This window comes from Rhinopithecus bieti, unplaced genomic scaffold (assembly GCF_001698545.2).
Source record: "Rhinopithecus bieti isolate Rb0 unplaced genomic scaffold, ASM169854v2 scaffold_7884, whole genome shotgun sequence".
Classification (NCBI taxonomy): Eukaryota; Metazoa; Chordata; class Mammalia; order Primates; family Cercopithecidae; genus Rhinopithecus; species Rhinopithecus bieti.
Genome location: NW_016806331.1, coordinates 4637650 through 4654409, shown reverse-complemented (window position 1 = coordinate 4654409; position 16760 = coordinate 4637650). Strand labels below are relative to the sequence as shown.

The following is a 16760-nucleotide window of genomic DNA, read 5'->3' as shown; positions in this document are numbered from 1 at the left end:
AGATCTCAGCTCACTGCAAGCTCCGCCTCCCGGGTTCACGCCATTCTCCTGCCTCAGCCTCCCGAGTAGCTGGGACTACAGGCGCCTGCCACCTCGCCCGGCTAGTTTTTTGTATTTTTAGTAGAGACGGGGTTTCACCGTGTGAGCCAGGATGGTCTCGATCTCCTGACCTTGTGATCCGCCCGTCTCGGCCTCCCAAAGTGCTGGGATTACAGGCTTGAGCCACCGCGCCCGGCCGCTTTGTTTCTTTTTAAAATAATTTTGTTCAGTCTATAACCTATTAAAAAAATAAAGTACTGTATAAGCTACATATCCCAGCCACAAATTATTTATGCTTAACCTAATAACCAACATTTTTTCCCTTTCATTTATTTCTATTGATACATATTAGAAGTACATATTTTCAGGGTACATGTGATAATGTGATACATTCATATAATCAAATCAGTGTAATTAGCATATCTATCACCTTAAATATTTATCTTTTTATATATGCTAGGAACGCTGGAATTATTTCTCTGATCTATCAAACATCAGGTGTATATTTGTATCCATTAATCAACCCCATTTCATCCTCCCCTCCTCCCTATCCTTCCCTGCCTCTCATAACCACAGGTTTACTCTCTATCTTCATGAGATTCAGTATTTTAGCTCACACATGAGGGAGAATATGTGATATTTGTTTTTCTGTGCTTGGCTTATTTCACTTAATATCCATGTTCAGTTTCATCTGTGTTGTTACAAATGACAAGATTTCATTCTTTTTATGGCTGAATAATATTCCATTGTGTGTATATACTACATTTTCTTTTTCATTCATCCATTGATGAACAACTTAGGTTAAGTCCATATTTTGGCCAACTAGTATTTTAAGGACTCCTGTTTCTTGGCTGGGCTCCATTCTACCTACCTACCTATATTCATCTCTAACCAAAAAGCTTGGAACATTTGAAAATGTTTTTGGAGACTTCTTTCTGTCATTACTATGAACAAGATATACAACACTCTCTCAACACAGGTAATATAAACTTTCTGGGTAAAATGCTAAAAGACCTCCTCCTTTTTTTTTTTAAATGCAAGAAAAGGAAGTGTTACATGGCCAAAAACAAAGCACAAATCCAGAGCAGTTAGTCAGGCCACTGCCCTTGAGAGATCAAATTGATCTTTAAGATCCTAGAGATTTACCTGGCCGTGAGAGGAACTGTAAAGAACCTGGAAATTTCTGAAAGGTGATGCTTTGAAAGATAGGGAGAGGGAGTTGTGCGTGTTATGCTACATAAAGTGAGGGAATAAGGGCACTTACTTGTCTCAACCTTGGCTCTGGACAGAGGGTTCTCAGTGCAATATCAGTAATCATGAGCCAGGCCTCACTCAGGTTTGATGCTGGAATTGGCATCACCTGTGTGGCACAAACACTCCAAGGCAAAATTTTAAAGTGGTTCCAGGTGAGTAATCAGCCTCTGGCAGAAGCAAAAATAAATCCTCTCTGAGAGAATGAAATTTAAATCCCAGCTTAATATATTCCCATAAAGCTTTAATGAATTCGAGCACAGAAACGTGCAGAGAAATTTCCCATCGAAAATAGAGTCTGAAGCATTAACAATCAGAATCAGACCTTCAAAGGTTACAAATTTCAAGACAGAGAATAGAAAATGAGTATATTAAGGTTTAAAGAAGTGAAAATGTACTGAAAATGATTGAACCAGAGGAAACTATTAGATGAAAGGGAAATTTGAAAATAAGCCAGTAAAATGTGAAAATATAAAAATGTAATTGGAATTAGCAACTCAGTAGAATACTTATCTACCAGATTAGATTAGGTGTATGGAACTAGACAATCTGAAATACCCAGAGGAGACAATGAGGATAAGAGACAGAGAAGATAGAGTGTAATAAACATTCAATTTGAAGTTTAGAAAGAGTATGGAGATTGGTGGAGAGTGACTGTAATTTAAGAGAAAGTGGCTGAGGATTGGTCATAATTGATATCCAAATCTTTAGATTTAAAAAGCTTAGTAACTCCAACTATGATACAAAAAATAATTGTATATCTAGACATGTGCAAAAATGTAGCACACTAAAGGAAGGATCCCAAAAGAATCTAAAAGGAAAAAGACACATTACCAAAACTGGAATGTTATTGATTTCTCAACAGCAGTGAGTGAATGTCAGGAGATAGTAGATGATCAAAATACTGAGAATAACTCAAACCGTAAGTGTATGTAAGAGGAAACTATTGCCCCATCTTTTCTTTCCTTTATAGAAACCCTCTACTAAGAGCCATCTATGCTAGTTATGTCAATTTCATTTCCTCAATTCTCATAGCTAGATTTATTAGGTTAAGATGTCTGTTCCACATTTAAGTGGATCAGACTTTCACTCCACTGTTCCATAAATTTGGTCTTGTCACAGTCACTAATGACCTCTATGTTGCTAAATTCAAAGTAACTTCTTAATTCCCATATTTCTGGATAAGAGTTTTTAGCAGAATTGCTCATATGTTCTTGGAAATATTTTCTTCACTTGAATTCTGGGAATCCATTAGTTATTCTCCTACCCTATTGTACCCTTTCTTAGTCTTCTATGATGATTCTTCCTCTTCTCCTTGACTTCATATTGTTGGAGTGCCCAGGCTCAACCCTGGACATCTTTTTCTCTAATTGTGCTCATTCTCTTAGTGATCTCATTCAGGATCAATAATTTAAACATCTAAATCCAAAAAACTTTGGATTCATCCTTGATTCTTCCTTCTCTGATACTGTACATCCAATGCGTCAGAAAATCCTGTTGCTTCTTCCTCTCTCACTTCACGCTTTTGCCATCTTGTTCCAGGCAATACTATCATCATTTCTTGCCTGCGTTAATTTTAATGGTCTCTGAAATTTACTGAAGCTGCTGTTTCTGTCTTCCTAATGTTTGTTATTAACCCAGTGGCCAGAATGATACTTTTTAATAGGTAAATCAGATTATATCACCCTATTCAAACCACTTCAATGGTTCTCCATTACGTTTAGATGAAAATCAATGTCATTATTATCTGACATACCCTCTTTCCTAATCTAACCTCTGATTTATTTTTTTATGAAACTTGCTTAATCTGCTCCAGTCATCCTGGCCTCCCACTGTCCCCTAAACATGTATGCATGATCCTGCAGCAAGGAGTGTTTCTTCATCAAATGACTTCTACCCAGATAACTGCATGATTCCTTTCCTCAGCTTCAAGACTTTGCTCAGATGTCACCTGCTCAATGAGACTTTCCATGATCATCATATTTGAAATGACTCCTTCCATGCCATTCTCCCTAATCTCCAGACTAATCTCCTTTATCCTATTATTTTCCATAGCATTTATTTACCACTGAACAACGTATTATATATGCTATGTGTTTCTTCTCCCTTCACCCAACACACAAACACAAATATACACACTCGTGTAGTTTCTACCAAGACAGAAATATTTTTCTTTCTGTTCATTCATTGAGATCTAAAAGAGTGCTTGCCACATGATAATTTGATCATCTTGTTCTACTATCTTCTAACATTCACTTACTGCTGTTGAGAAATCAATAACATTCCTTTTTTGGTAATATGTTTTTTTCCTTCTAGATTTTTTTGAGATCCATTCTTTGTTTTTAGTGTGCTACATTTTCAGCACATGTCTAGATATAAAATTATTTTTTGTATCATAGTTGGAGTTACTGGGCTTTTCTCTAAAGATTTGGATATCAATTGTGATCAATCCTCAGCCACTTTCTCTTAAATTACAGGTCTCTCCCCACCATTATCCATATTTTTTTCTAAATTTCTGAGGTTCTTTACAGCTCCTCTCATGGCCAGGTAAATTTCTAGGATCTTAAAGATTAATTCAATCTCTCAAAGGTAGGGGCCTGGCTAATTCCTCTGGATTTGTGCTCAATAGCTGTCGAGTGAAAAACTATCCTTTCAAAACAAAGCCATAGTCTAAAATGTTAGTAGATTGGGGGGCTCATGGTAGTGTGTAGAACAATTGGCCTTATGTTTTCCTTGTTTTACTTTTCTGCATTTCTCTAAATTTCTATAAATACAAAACAGTTTTATGGGGGGGCCAAACCTTAAAATATGTCACCATTACATTTAGGAAGAAAGCATAGAAACCATAAAATCAATAGATTTCGCTTTTCCAAATGTATTCAACATGGCATACTTATCCATGAACCTCATGCCTTTGTTGTTCTTTTCTCAGGAACTGCTGTTCAGCCAATCTGTCTTCCTGACAGTGATGATAAAGTTGAACCAGGAATTATTTGCTTGTCCAGCGGATGGGGCAAGATTTCCAAGAGTAAGGGACATCAAAATGACCTAATACTTCTTCCAGATCTCTGTATGTCCAGGGGAAGCAGAAATAATTTTCTTGACCATGAGTAGTACATTTATCATTTTTTATCCCTAATTTCTGACACAACAAAGATTTCTGGTTATCCTCAGCATCAAAAGGCTTATACTTCTTAAAAGGCTATTCATATCACTCCTACTGCTGCCAATTTGGTTAGGTATGGCAGATAAAGGAAGCTGGATAGAGCTGTGATAGATGAGGAGGTATAAGGCAAAAGGATGATCAGGAAATAGTAACAATAGTTAAGCTTCTTTGTCTTTAATATTGTGACTTTTTTAAAAAGTCAGACTCAGAAACAAAAAGTAGAAGAGTAAATACCAGGGATTTGAGAGTGAAAGAAAAGGGAAGATGTTGTTCAAAGGGTATAAATGTGGAATTGTATGACAAGTAAGTTCTGGAAATCCAATATACTGCATGGGAACTATAGTTAATATATTGAATACTTGAAAATTGCTAAGAGGGTAAATGTTAAGTATTCTCACTACAAAATAAGTTAACTCTGTGAGGTGATGTAATGTTAATCAGCATGATTGTGGTAATCATTTTACAATGTATACATATACTAAAACATCACTTTGTACTCCTTGAATAAATACAATTTTTATTTGTCAACCTCAAAGCTTGACAAAAATACATTGTGATTTTTTATTTTATAAAGAATTTTAGGCAGGGTGCAGTGACTCACGGCTGTAATTCTAGCACTTTGGAAGGCCAAGGCAGGAGGATGGGAGCCCAGCAGTTGAAGACCAGCCTGGATAGTATAGGAAGACCTTGTCTACACACACACACACACACACACACACACACACACAAATTAAAAATTAGCAAACCATGGTGGCATGCCTGTAGTCCCAGCTACTTGGGAAACTGAGGTGGGAGAATCACTTGCTCCCAGGAGGTTGAGGCTACAGTGAGCCTTGATTGTATCATTGCACTCCAACCTGAGTGACAGAGGGACACCTTGTCTCAAAAAAAAAAAAAATGATTGTTATAAAACATTTCTGTATTGACCAAAGTTTTCCTCTGTTGGGGAAACATTTAAGCATTTGTTTAGAGAAGCCACAATTGTACAATTGCCTATGTTACCTTAAAAATCTGCTGAATATTTTAAAATGTCCTCTGCCATGTATCTGATTTTAGAAGTGAATATGATTCACACCTAAAACAATTTTACTTCTACATGTGGTTAAAAATCTGTTTGAAATAGTTCTAAACGTGTAGACTTCTCATTAATTTGTTTCCATGAGGATATTGTGTACTAACTTATCTATCCTCTCTCTGCAGCATCAGAATATTCAAATGTCCTACAAGAAATGGAACTTCCCATCATGGATGACAGAGCGTGTAATATTGTGCTCAAGAGCATGAACCTCCCTCCCCTGGGAAGGACCATGCTGTGTGCCGGCTTCCCTGATTGGGGAGTGAACACCTGCCAGGTACAAAAGTGTAAACCAGCCTAGTTGTTTAGCAACATGTGGGTGAAAGTAGATTCTGCCTTTCTGCAAAAGAAGCTCCTGTTTCTTCTGTTACTGTGTCAAAATTCCTTTTCCCTTCATCTTTTCATCTGATTTCTACTGAAAAAGTGTACTTGACCTAAGCAGAAAGAATTATTTCCTGTCTCCACATCCATTCCTACTCCTACACTTCTTTCATTTTGGTGGGTTGGGGAAAGGGATTAGTTTGAACGTGTCCAACCTAATGGAATCAAGCAAGATGATCACTTTCACAATCTTATTAGGTCCAGCTATGAATTCTTCATTTCACATATTGTTAAGCATTGTGGATTTTTTTTTCCTTTGGTGCAGAATATATTTGCACAAAATTTGACTGAAGATACATAGCTTTGGTCACAGTTGTGTAAGAGATATTGGGAATGACCACAATCTCCCAAGACTGACACAACTTCACAATGAATACCAATCTTCACAAGATATTTAGAGGGGACAAGGAGACCAATTTTTGAAACACAGGAGTTTTCAGTTTTAGATAGGTCTTCCAAGTAAATTATCTTCTCTTTTAAGGTGGAGCAGTAAGGAGTCATTTTCTTTGCCAAAAGCAGCTTGAAAATGTTGAGGGAAGCTCTCTGAAATTATCTTTTGGAAGGATTTTGAGTTTTCTTAGAGGCAATGACAGGAATTTGGGAGAGAGGAGACTGAAACTACACTTATGCCACTTTCTAAATTGGAAAACAGATAGGTTAAAGGTGCTTTTTGCTATCTGCATTCATTATAGGCAATCATTTTTTGGATGAAGCCCTCTACACCTTTGGAGAAGAGTTTAATCTGACAAAAAGTTGTCTGAAACATAGTCTTAAAGCAGCATAGATTCTGGAATGTTATTGAAGATGCAATCCTAAAATCTTGGGTTCTTTATTCTGTAGGATAAGAGCCAGTGTGGTCCTTTACATATATCCCCAGAGATAAAATTAGGTTTCCCAGGCTTTCCCTTTTTTTTTTTTTTTGAGACAGAATCTCACTCTGTTGCCCAGGCTGGAGTGTAATGGCGCAATCTTGGCTCACTGTGACCTCTGCATCCCGGGTTCAAGCAATTCTCCTGCCTCAGCCTCCTGAGTTGTTGGGATTATAGGCACCCGCCACCACATCCAGCTAATTTTTTTTGTATTTTTAGTAGAGACAGGGTTTCACCATGTTGGTTGGGCTGGTCTTGAACTCATGACCTCAGGTGATACACCATCTCTGCCTCCCAAAGTGCTGGGATTACAGGTGTGAACCATGCGCCCGGCCCAGGCTTTCTGTTCTTAAAGCCTTGAGGCCTTGAACTATCTTGGGGGATCTATTCACTGATGCTCTATAGGACTGGAAGATGACCTAGTCTTTCCTGCAATTCCAGGTGACAAGCTATAGTAGAAGCATCTATCTATACTATCTCCCTTCCAACGATTTTTAGAATGTACATGGTAGTGGAAAAAAAAAAAAAAGGAGGAAGAAAAAGTGTTAACCTGACAAGATTGCAGCCAATAGGTATAAAGAAATTTTATCTTGATTAAAAGATTGTGCCTTGAAACTAATGATAAGGACACAAGAAAATGGATAAACAAAAAGTTGATGGACGATGACTAGTGGACTTCTTTGCCTCTACCTCTTTTCACTTTGTGATGAGTGCTGATGTTTGCAGAAATGACAAAATATTTTACACTGTGGCTATTTTCAAATTTTCTCTTTTTTTGTACCATGAAAGAGGGACTCTGGAGGACCACTGGTTTGTAGAAGAGGTGGTGGAATCTGGATTCTTGCTGGGATAACTTCCTGGGTAGTCGGTTGTGCTAGAGGTTCAGCTCCTCTAAGAAACAACCACATGAAGGCATCACTTGTCATTTTCTCCAAAGTGTCTGAGTTGATGGATTTTATTACTCAGAACCTGTTCACAGGTAGGTGAATTATTTCTTCCTCATCTCATCCTAACTGAAGGGTAGTTACTCTGCTATGTTGCAATATTATCAGAACTAAGCTTTAGAACAAAGCAAGAATAAGGCTGGTTTTAAATTATTAGTCCAATGTAGATACTTGTGTCTCTGAAACCCTGAGTACAGAAATTTGTCAGTATAACTTTTACAAACCAAATCCCAGTATAAAATTTTCACGAGATGCCTTTTCGCATTTATGAGATTTTATTAACAGACCTTGAGAACAGACTCATTAGGGGATTATTTCTTTATTTTTTCAGTTGGCATAATTTTTCTCTGTACTACTTAAGAATACTAAAAATAAATCACTCATCTCCCACTTTGGCCACTCAACCTTGTTAACTTACTTGGCAACAGTGAAAAAATGAGGGAGGCCTTGGAGAGTTAATTTGGCTCTGTCACACTAAAATCTAAATTAGGAAAATGTGGGCCTGGAGATACCAAACCTGTCCTCTGCAGAATGAAAGAGGCCTGAGAGAACACAGCTTTCCGGAACAAGCAGTTGAATGTAGGAACCAAACATTTTTTAAAATGACAAGACCCAGAGCCCCAGAACATAGTGCTCTCTCCATCCTCCATCCCTTTCTCATGGCAGTCCAAGGGCAGCCACCTGACTGAGGGTTTTTAGAAGTGGTGCTGTGGATCCTACCACAGGCCAGCACTTCCTCGGACTGCCACAGACTCTTCTTTGGTCTTAAATGTAAAAGTCCTCTTCACTGCTCTACTGCAGGGGAGCAATTCTCTTCTGGTAGCAATTGTATTCCATTTTGATCACCTGGAAGGGAAAGTTGACAAGGTTTAAAAGCCCTGAACAAAGGTAAATGGTAACAGTGAGATTTTACAAGAGCAATGAAATCAGACATTAATGGTTAATCCCAGTGAAATGAACATCGGAATGTGATAAGTGATTTATGTAAATAATGCTTCCTTAGGATAATCTTCTAAGTTTCTCATCCTCTGTTTGCCTTTTTTTTTTTTTTCCAGTTCATCTTCCCTATCTCTTTCCAGAACTGGCTATGCTTTGGAAATAGGGTTAAATTCAGTTTTCTTAACCTTAAATATCAGAGAATTGAATATTTCATATCTTATTTTTAAAACCACACTAACCATCAAATCAAATAAATTACTTCTGCTTCCACGTAGTCCTTTAACCTTTTCTAAAAGACTTAGTGGGTCACTCACTCTGAGAAAAAGATTCCCTCTGCATTGATTTTAGTAGAAGTTACAATTCTTAATAGTCTTTAACATCACCTTGTTAAAAATGTTTTATTTAAGTGATTATTATTGGAAAAGACACTAACTCCTCATACCTTCTACAGGTTTGGATCAGGGCCAACCCATCTCAAAAGTGGGTCTGAGGTATATAACAAAGGCCCTGAGTTCTGTCCAAGAAGTGAACGGAAGCCAGAGAGGAGAGGGTATGTGTGGTTCTAATTAGAGAAGGAAGCTGACTTGAAAAAAGTCTTCAGAGGAAAGTAAACAGAAGGATTGTACCATATTCACAATCTGAGTTTTATTTAAATTTTTGAATATAAACTTTAAACGCCCCTCCCATATTCATACATAGGCTCCAACGTTTAAAACCTAACCCTGGCATCTAAAGCTTTTGAGTAAATGAGGGAGACTTTCCATGCCATTACTAAAAGTTGTATCCATTTATTTATTTATTTATTTATTTATTTATTTATTTATTTAGAGATGGAGTCTCACTCTGTCACCCAGGCTAGAGTGCAGTGGCAAGCAGTCTCTGCTCACTGCAACCTCTGCCTCCTGGGTTCAAGCAATTCTCCTGCCTCAGCCTCCCAAGTAGCCAGGACTACAGGCACCTGCCAGCACGCCCAGCTAATTTTTGTATTTTTAGTAGAGACAGGATTTCACCATGTTGACCAAGCTGGTCTTGAACTCCTGACCTCGGATGATCCACCCACCTCGGCCTCCCAAAGTGCTGGTGCTGGGATTACAGGCATGAACCACTGCACCCAGCTTATTTAGCATCTTCTTTTTTTTTTTTTCAAGATTGAGTCTTGTTCTGCCACCCAGGCTGGAGTGCAGTGGCATGCACTCTGCCTCCTGGGTTCAAGCGATTCTCCTGCCTCAGTCTCCTGAGAAGCTGGGACTACAGGCATGGACCACTACACCTGACTAATGTTGGCCAGGCTTGGTCCCAAACTCCTGACCTCAAGTGATGCACCCGCCTCAGCTTCCTAAATTGTACTTTAGTATCTTTAGGTGAAGGTGTTTAACCTTACCCAAGACAGCCTAAAAAGAGATGGGAAAGTTGCATAAATGTTACATCTGAAGAAGTGTTTTAAAAAGTTTCTATTTTGATTCAAATTATGGTGAATTCAGAAATGTTTTTAAAGTCTGTTTGCAAATACAATGTCTAAATCATAGCCTCTAAAAATATTTGCATTCCCATAAATATCAATGAAATGAATAATATAAATCGTATAGCTTCAGGCTGGCCTCTGGATCATTTTGAAATGTTGTCGATGGGTAAGGAAAATGATTGACTTCTATCTTGTGTTTTTGAAGATTGTAAACCTCAGGGCACAGTGTTATTTGGAGAAAATGGGAAGATTCATTACCCCCATTCCAAAGGAGACTACTATTCTCATAATTGGTATGTATCCCACATAGGCGTGATTCCTGGGGCGTTTCCTCCCGCAAAATGGGACAGTTTAAAAGACTCCACTTTGGCAATTTTTTTTTTTTTTTTTTTTGAAATAGGGTTTCCCTGTGTTGCCCAGGCTGGGCTTGAACTCCTAGGCTCAAGGGATCATCCCACCCCAGCCTACTAAGTAGTAGGGATTACAGGGACATGCCACCATACCTGGTTTATTTTGGCAATTTTATCTAGTATTTCCAGTTCTAATATAAAAGTATATGTTTCATCTGATATTTTTTGGTTGGTGAATATTTACTCATTAATGTAAATCATCAACCTGAATAATTATTAAACTAAAGTTTACTTGAATTGATGTATTCAAATATGTAATACTGACAGCATCTGGCAATGAGATTGCTATGGGATTTAGTGATTAATTCTGTCACATTTATTTCTATAATCATGGTAATATTTTGCTTAGCATCACCTAGAAGATGGAAAATAGTTCATGTCCTATAAGCTTTAGTATCTTTTTACAAATTTTCTACATACCCTGTCCTCTAAAATATATCTAAATATAGCTAAAAATATCTTTAAGTTTTAGAAAATTGTGCTGCAAGTATCTCATTTTCTTAAGTGATCTAAATTCGTTCTTAAAATTGTACTGAGAATTGAATAGTGTACTACAAAGATAACAGTTCTACAGTTTATAATCTGGTAAAAAGAGCTAGATAAAAATAACTATACTACAAAACAAGAGGAAATAAGCTTTATAATCCACACATCCAAGAATGTGCACACTACAAAAAAATAGAGACCAGTTCTCTTTGGTGTGGTTTTTAAGGTGCGTGTAGAGTGGTTAGAAGTGTGGGGAGAGATATAAATGTTATAGTGGAAAAGATGGCATTGAAATGAGGCATTGAAGGATAGTTATGATTTTATAGCTCATGAGGTCTTTGGTGGTTCTAATACTGAAGATTTCAACAGATGGAGAAGCAGGAAAGAGGTCATTCTAGGCCAAGGGAATTAGGTATAAGCAATGCCAAGGAGGTGGGGAAGATTAGGGTTGTTTGGGTTCTGAGTATCCCACTGTGACTGGACAACAATGTGAATGGGAACTGGGGTAGCAGTGGATGATGAGGATGGAAAGGATGATCAGGACTTAATTGCAGAGGACCTTAAGTTCCATGCAGCGAGATTAGACCTTATGCTACAGCCAATGAGTATGCTAAAACTAAAATGATGGAAAGATTATAACTTTCAGAACTAATGTAAAATGAATATAAATATTTATTTCAAGTACAGATAGAAAAGGTGGCTTAATTTCAGCTCATAATTTAAAAGGCTTAATGGTCTAAACTGACTTTGTCTCAGGCAAACTTGTGATGATAGAATGCCAATAAAGCTTTTGCCACCTTTGCTTACGCTATTAGAATAATATTTAGAACAAGAGTTTAAGAAACTATTTTATTAGAGTCTCAGGGAAGGAACCTCTAGGGTACAATCTTTAGACAGAGAGATTGATAAGCCAGAATTTGTCTGAAGGACAATAACCAAGATGGGAAAAAAATTCAGAACAATGTTTTACGAGGTATGGTTGTGGGAACCATAATATTTTTTGATCCAGAGAAGACTGAAGAGGAGGAAGGAAGTGTCTTGATTTGTCTTAGAGGCTACTAAAGAAGCAGAATTTGACTTATTCTGAATAATTGCAGAGCTGATAACTAAGATTACTGAGTAGAAGTTAGAAGGCAGAGTTCAATTCAATATGAAGTCATTCCTTGCTTGAGTCATCTCTGAAATTAACTAGCCTGCTTCAGGAAGTAATCAATGCCCTTGATAAGTGGATATTTGAGCAAAGTATTTGTATATTGGGTAAGAGACATGAAGATGGCAGCCTACTTACCCTCGAACAGAGAGACTCAACTTAGACAATTAAGCATTTCAGGGATCTCTGCAAGAAAATGTTTCAAGAGAAGGAGGGTTATTGTAGAAGTAAAAATCAGATCAAATGCCATTGCATGTGGAAACTTATACTTTTTGAACTGAGCAGAACTGTAGGATCAAAAGTCATATTCCTAATGGGTTAAGTGACTGTTGAAAATTTAGTATCCCAAATAATCAACACAATTTTATTGAACCCTTTGGATGTGTAAAACACCGTCTTAGGTGCTAGAGATACAGCAGTGAAAGAAACACACAAAAATGCTTGCCTTTGTGGGGCAAGTTAGAAGGTGGAAATGGGGTAATTTTTAAAAGTTACATATAATAGTAGAAGGTAGTAAATGCTATACCAAAAAATAAGGCAAGAAAGGGAGGTGGAGAATGAAAGTATACAATATCAGAGAGGGTGGTTAGGGAAGACCACATTATAAAGATGATACTTGGAAAAAAGACTTGGATAAAGCAAGGGAAGGAATTATATGATCATTTTGGAAAGGAGCACTCCAGGCAGAAGGAATGGTAGGTGTGAGACAAGAATACATTTGATATACTTGGGGAACAGCAAAGAGACCAGAGAACCAGAGCTGAGTGGCTGCAGAAGGGCAATGTGGCCAAATTATTTCGGACTTACAGGGCATGAAGAGAACTTTGAATTTTTCTGTAAGGGAGATAGAGAGCCATTGGAGGATTTTGAACAGAGGAAGATGATGATCTGACACATTTCAAAAAGATCACTTTTATTAGATAGAGAGCCATTGGAGGATTTTTGAACAGAGGAAGATGATGATCTGACACATTTCAAAAAGATCACTTTTATTACTGTGTTGCAAATAGACTGTAGGCAGGCAAGACCACAAGCTGGGAGACCAACTACTGCAATAGTCCAGGTAAAAGATGATGCAATCATCCAGGTAAAAATCTAGCTTTGACCACATTTGTAGAGGTGGTGAAGAGTGGTAGGGCTGTAGGATTTGCTGATGAGTTGACACTTTGGGTTTTGAGAGAGAATGAGATCCCCATATGAGTAACCTAAGAGTTTTTAACCTGAGCTATTGGAAGAATAGAACTGTTGTCTGAGATGCAAACGTTGGGGCGGTGGCTTTTAGACAGTAGAGTCAAAAGAGGCATTTTGTTTGTTTTGATAAAGTAGACTCAACTGTGCTTATGAACAGAGAGTGAGAGTTAAGAGTCATAGGAAACACATAGAAATGTGAAGTAAGCTTTCTGAGAACACAACAAATAAAGAAGGTTTGGCATTGAGAAGAGGGCAGACTAATTCCTTTTCTGGGGAAGCAACAAAAAAGGTAATCTACAGAAAAGCTGAAGAAATTTACACTGGATGTCTTAGTTATCACATGAGATTTTAATTGCTTCAACTTTAGAAGATGAAGTAGAGATAAAATAGTTAAGATATTAAATAGTTTATAGGGACTAAAGTAAGGATTCAACCAGAGATTAATAAGACTTTCAACACCAGTAAAATCCAATTCGTATTAGCATCTATTTGTACTGTATTTCAATAAATCAAGACAAAAAATTCATTGTAAAATACAGCTTCAATAGGAGAAAACAAAATTCCCAAGATAGGTTCATATAAGGCTGAGTCACCAAAGACTATCTTCAGTGTAAGGCTAAACAAGGTGTAAACCCACCCACATGGAAAGTTACATGCCTCAACCTTGGCACTAGATGTAGGGAGAGGTAAAAAATTATTCGAGAATTTGAACCACAGGTTAATATTCATGCAGATCTACCACCTAAATTCACACCTCAAGTATAGGCCAAAGCATGTCAAGCAGAAAAAATTGGCACTGTGAAGTTGATAGTGCGCAATGTGACTGACAGAAGTGTATACAGATACTGCCTGGAAGAACTCTTTCAATTCAGGTCTACAGAAATTGTAAGACTCCTTTGTAAGATGCATTCTAATTTTAGAATGTGAAAATGTGGAAAAATTGTGTTTTAGAAATGAGGTATAGGGCCAATTTGCACAGTTAGTGACTTCTTCAGCATGCTAAGTAGCCTTAGATACTGAAAGGGTTTTATAAATTCCAACTGGAGCTAACTAGGAAATCATAAGGCAGACAGAGATAATATAAAGAAGGAGAGAGTTACACAGTCCCTCCAAGCCTCTCTGTATTCTGGTAGGTGGTAGCTAGATTCTCAGAAATGACAGATAACACCCAGGTTGCCCTCCTTCCTTTCATACCCATGGGAGACATTGCATTTCTCAGAGCCTAGATCAGTGCCTGTCACATAATAAATGCTCCATAGATTATTTGAATTAATAAATCAATGGTTTGTTTGGGGACCCCTCTCTCACTTAGCTTGACCAGACCTCAAAATCCTTTTAAAACAGCCATCACTAATAATAAATCAAAGTTGGCATAGATTTGAAACCTATTTTCATCTTTGAGCTAGAGATTTTGAGGCCAAAATAATTTGAAGATGGAACAATTTGAGAAAGTACTGGCCTTTGAAGTCATAAAGCCTAAACTACAGTTCCACTTTTATAAGAGATGTGATGAATCTTTTATTATCAATGCCAGGTTTCCCATTTGGAAACAAAGGGGTAATTTCTCTCCTGCCTACCTCAGAGAGATGTAATGAATCTCAAAAAGGATGATGGATGTGGAGTGCTTTTTTCCATTGAAGTGCTTGGCAAGTGAGCTTTATAATATTTTAGACAGCTTATTTTTACATCTATATTCAGGATGATGGACTTGAATAGAAAAACACTAAAGTGAAGAGTTTCTGGCCGGGCACGGTGGCTCAGGCCTGTAATCCCAACACTTTGGGAAGCCGAGGTGGGCAGATCATGAGATCAGGAGTTCAAGACCAGCCTGGCCAATATGGTGAAACCGTGTCTCTACTAAAAATACATAAATTAGCTGGACATGGTGGTGCATGCTTGTAGTCTCAGCTACTTGGGAGGCTGAGGCAGAAGAATCGCTTGAACCTGGGAGGTGTAGGTTGCAGTGAGCTGATATTGTACCACTGCATTCCAGCCTGAGTAACAGAGTGAGACTCTGAGGGAGGGAGGAAGGAAGGAAGGGAGGGAGGGAGGGATTCCAGTTAAGGAGATGTCTAGTAAAAAAAAGTGTTTGCTTTTTGGAACCTGGGCATAAAAGACTTGACTAATTCCTAAGTCCTTATTAGTAAAGGGCAGTGAGGCTGTTAACAGGTCTAAGGTAAAGACTGCTGAATTTTGGAAAGAGTTAATTCCAACATGTTAGATTCTAGGTAAGATTGCTTTGCATTCAGGTGAAGGTGAGACATGGAAGAAGCTAGGATTTATGGCCCACTAGGATTTATTTTCTTGAATAATAAATTTATGTATGAAAATAAAGGTAAGGGATTATTTTCATACTCTCTCAAGTTTAGATATGCTTTTAAAAATGTTAGTGAAAAGTCACAGCTGACCTTACTGGGAGTTAGAGAGATGACATTTTAACCCAGGGACTGTGACTCAGGATGACCTCGGAATATGTGGCTGTTTAAGGTTAGCATACGCTGTATGGTCAATTCATAATTCATGAGAATCATAATTCAACCTCTGGATGAATAGTATGAATTTTAATTAGGTGAATAACTCAGATGAATCTTAGGTTTCTTCAATTTATAGATCAAAATTCTAGCATTTTATAACTAAATGAAATTTAAGGGGTGTTTTCTGGTCATTCTCCAATTAATACTCATCTATTTGTCAGATAAATGTTATCAATTTGAGCACAAATTTTTCTCACAATGTTCCACTGCCTTTTATCTTCTAGTGTTCTATAAAATTGTATTGTTGTTGAGTTGTGAGATAAAGCACGGGTGTTAGATTTTATTTATCAAATCTGATTCTGCCATTTGTTATATTTTCTTCACCTTCCCCTACCCCAGCTTGTGTGTTTGGAAAATAATGGTACCAAAGGATAAAATAATCCTGATAAAATTTACAAGTTTAGACATGGAAAAGCAAGTTGGATGTGATCATGACTATGTAGATTTACAATCAAGCAGTGGAGTGCTTATTAGTAAGTATGTTACATTTCTTTTTATTTATCATTTTAGAGTATCTGAAAGACCAAAGAGATACTAAGGGATGTAAAATAAAATTTCTGGCTGCTCTGCCTATGGAGTAGCCATTATTTAATCCTTTACTTTCCTAATAAACTTGCTTTCAGTTTACTTAAAACAATAAAAATAAAAAAATAAAATTTATTTTATTGTACCAAGGGCAATGATCTCATCCTGCACACTGTTCCCTTCTAGAAGGGTTAAGGGGAGGATAGTAAGAGTGGAGACAGTGGTCAGCACACTGACTGTTCTCTTCAGTGTTTTTCTAAGTTAGGAACCAGATCCCACATTCGTCTCTCAAGTTCAATAACAGTGTTGAATGCAATTGATGTCACAGTTGTCAGAAA

At 37.4% G+C, this 16760-nt stretch overlaps 1 protein-coding gene across 1 annotated transcript in view; it reads left to right on the top strand.

Annotated features, from left to right (window-relative positions):
- Nucleotides 1–16760, top strand: part of OVCH1 (ovochymase 1) — a 90031-nt gene that overhangs the window by 2821 nt on the left and 70450 nt on the right. Inside the window, 5 exon segments of the mRNA XM_017875662.1 lie at nucleotides 4223–4318; nucleotides 5657–5808; nucleotides 7571–7760; nucleotides 9116–9218; nucleotides 16297–16370. Coding sequence (XP_017731151.1) covers nucleotides 4223–4318; nucleotides 5657–5808; nucleotides 7571–7760; nucleotides 9116–9218; nucleotides 16297–16370 — 615 coding nt within the window.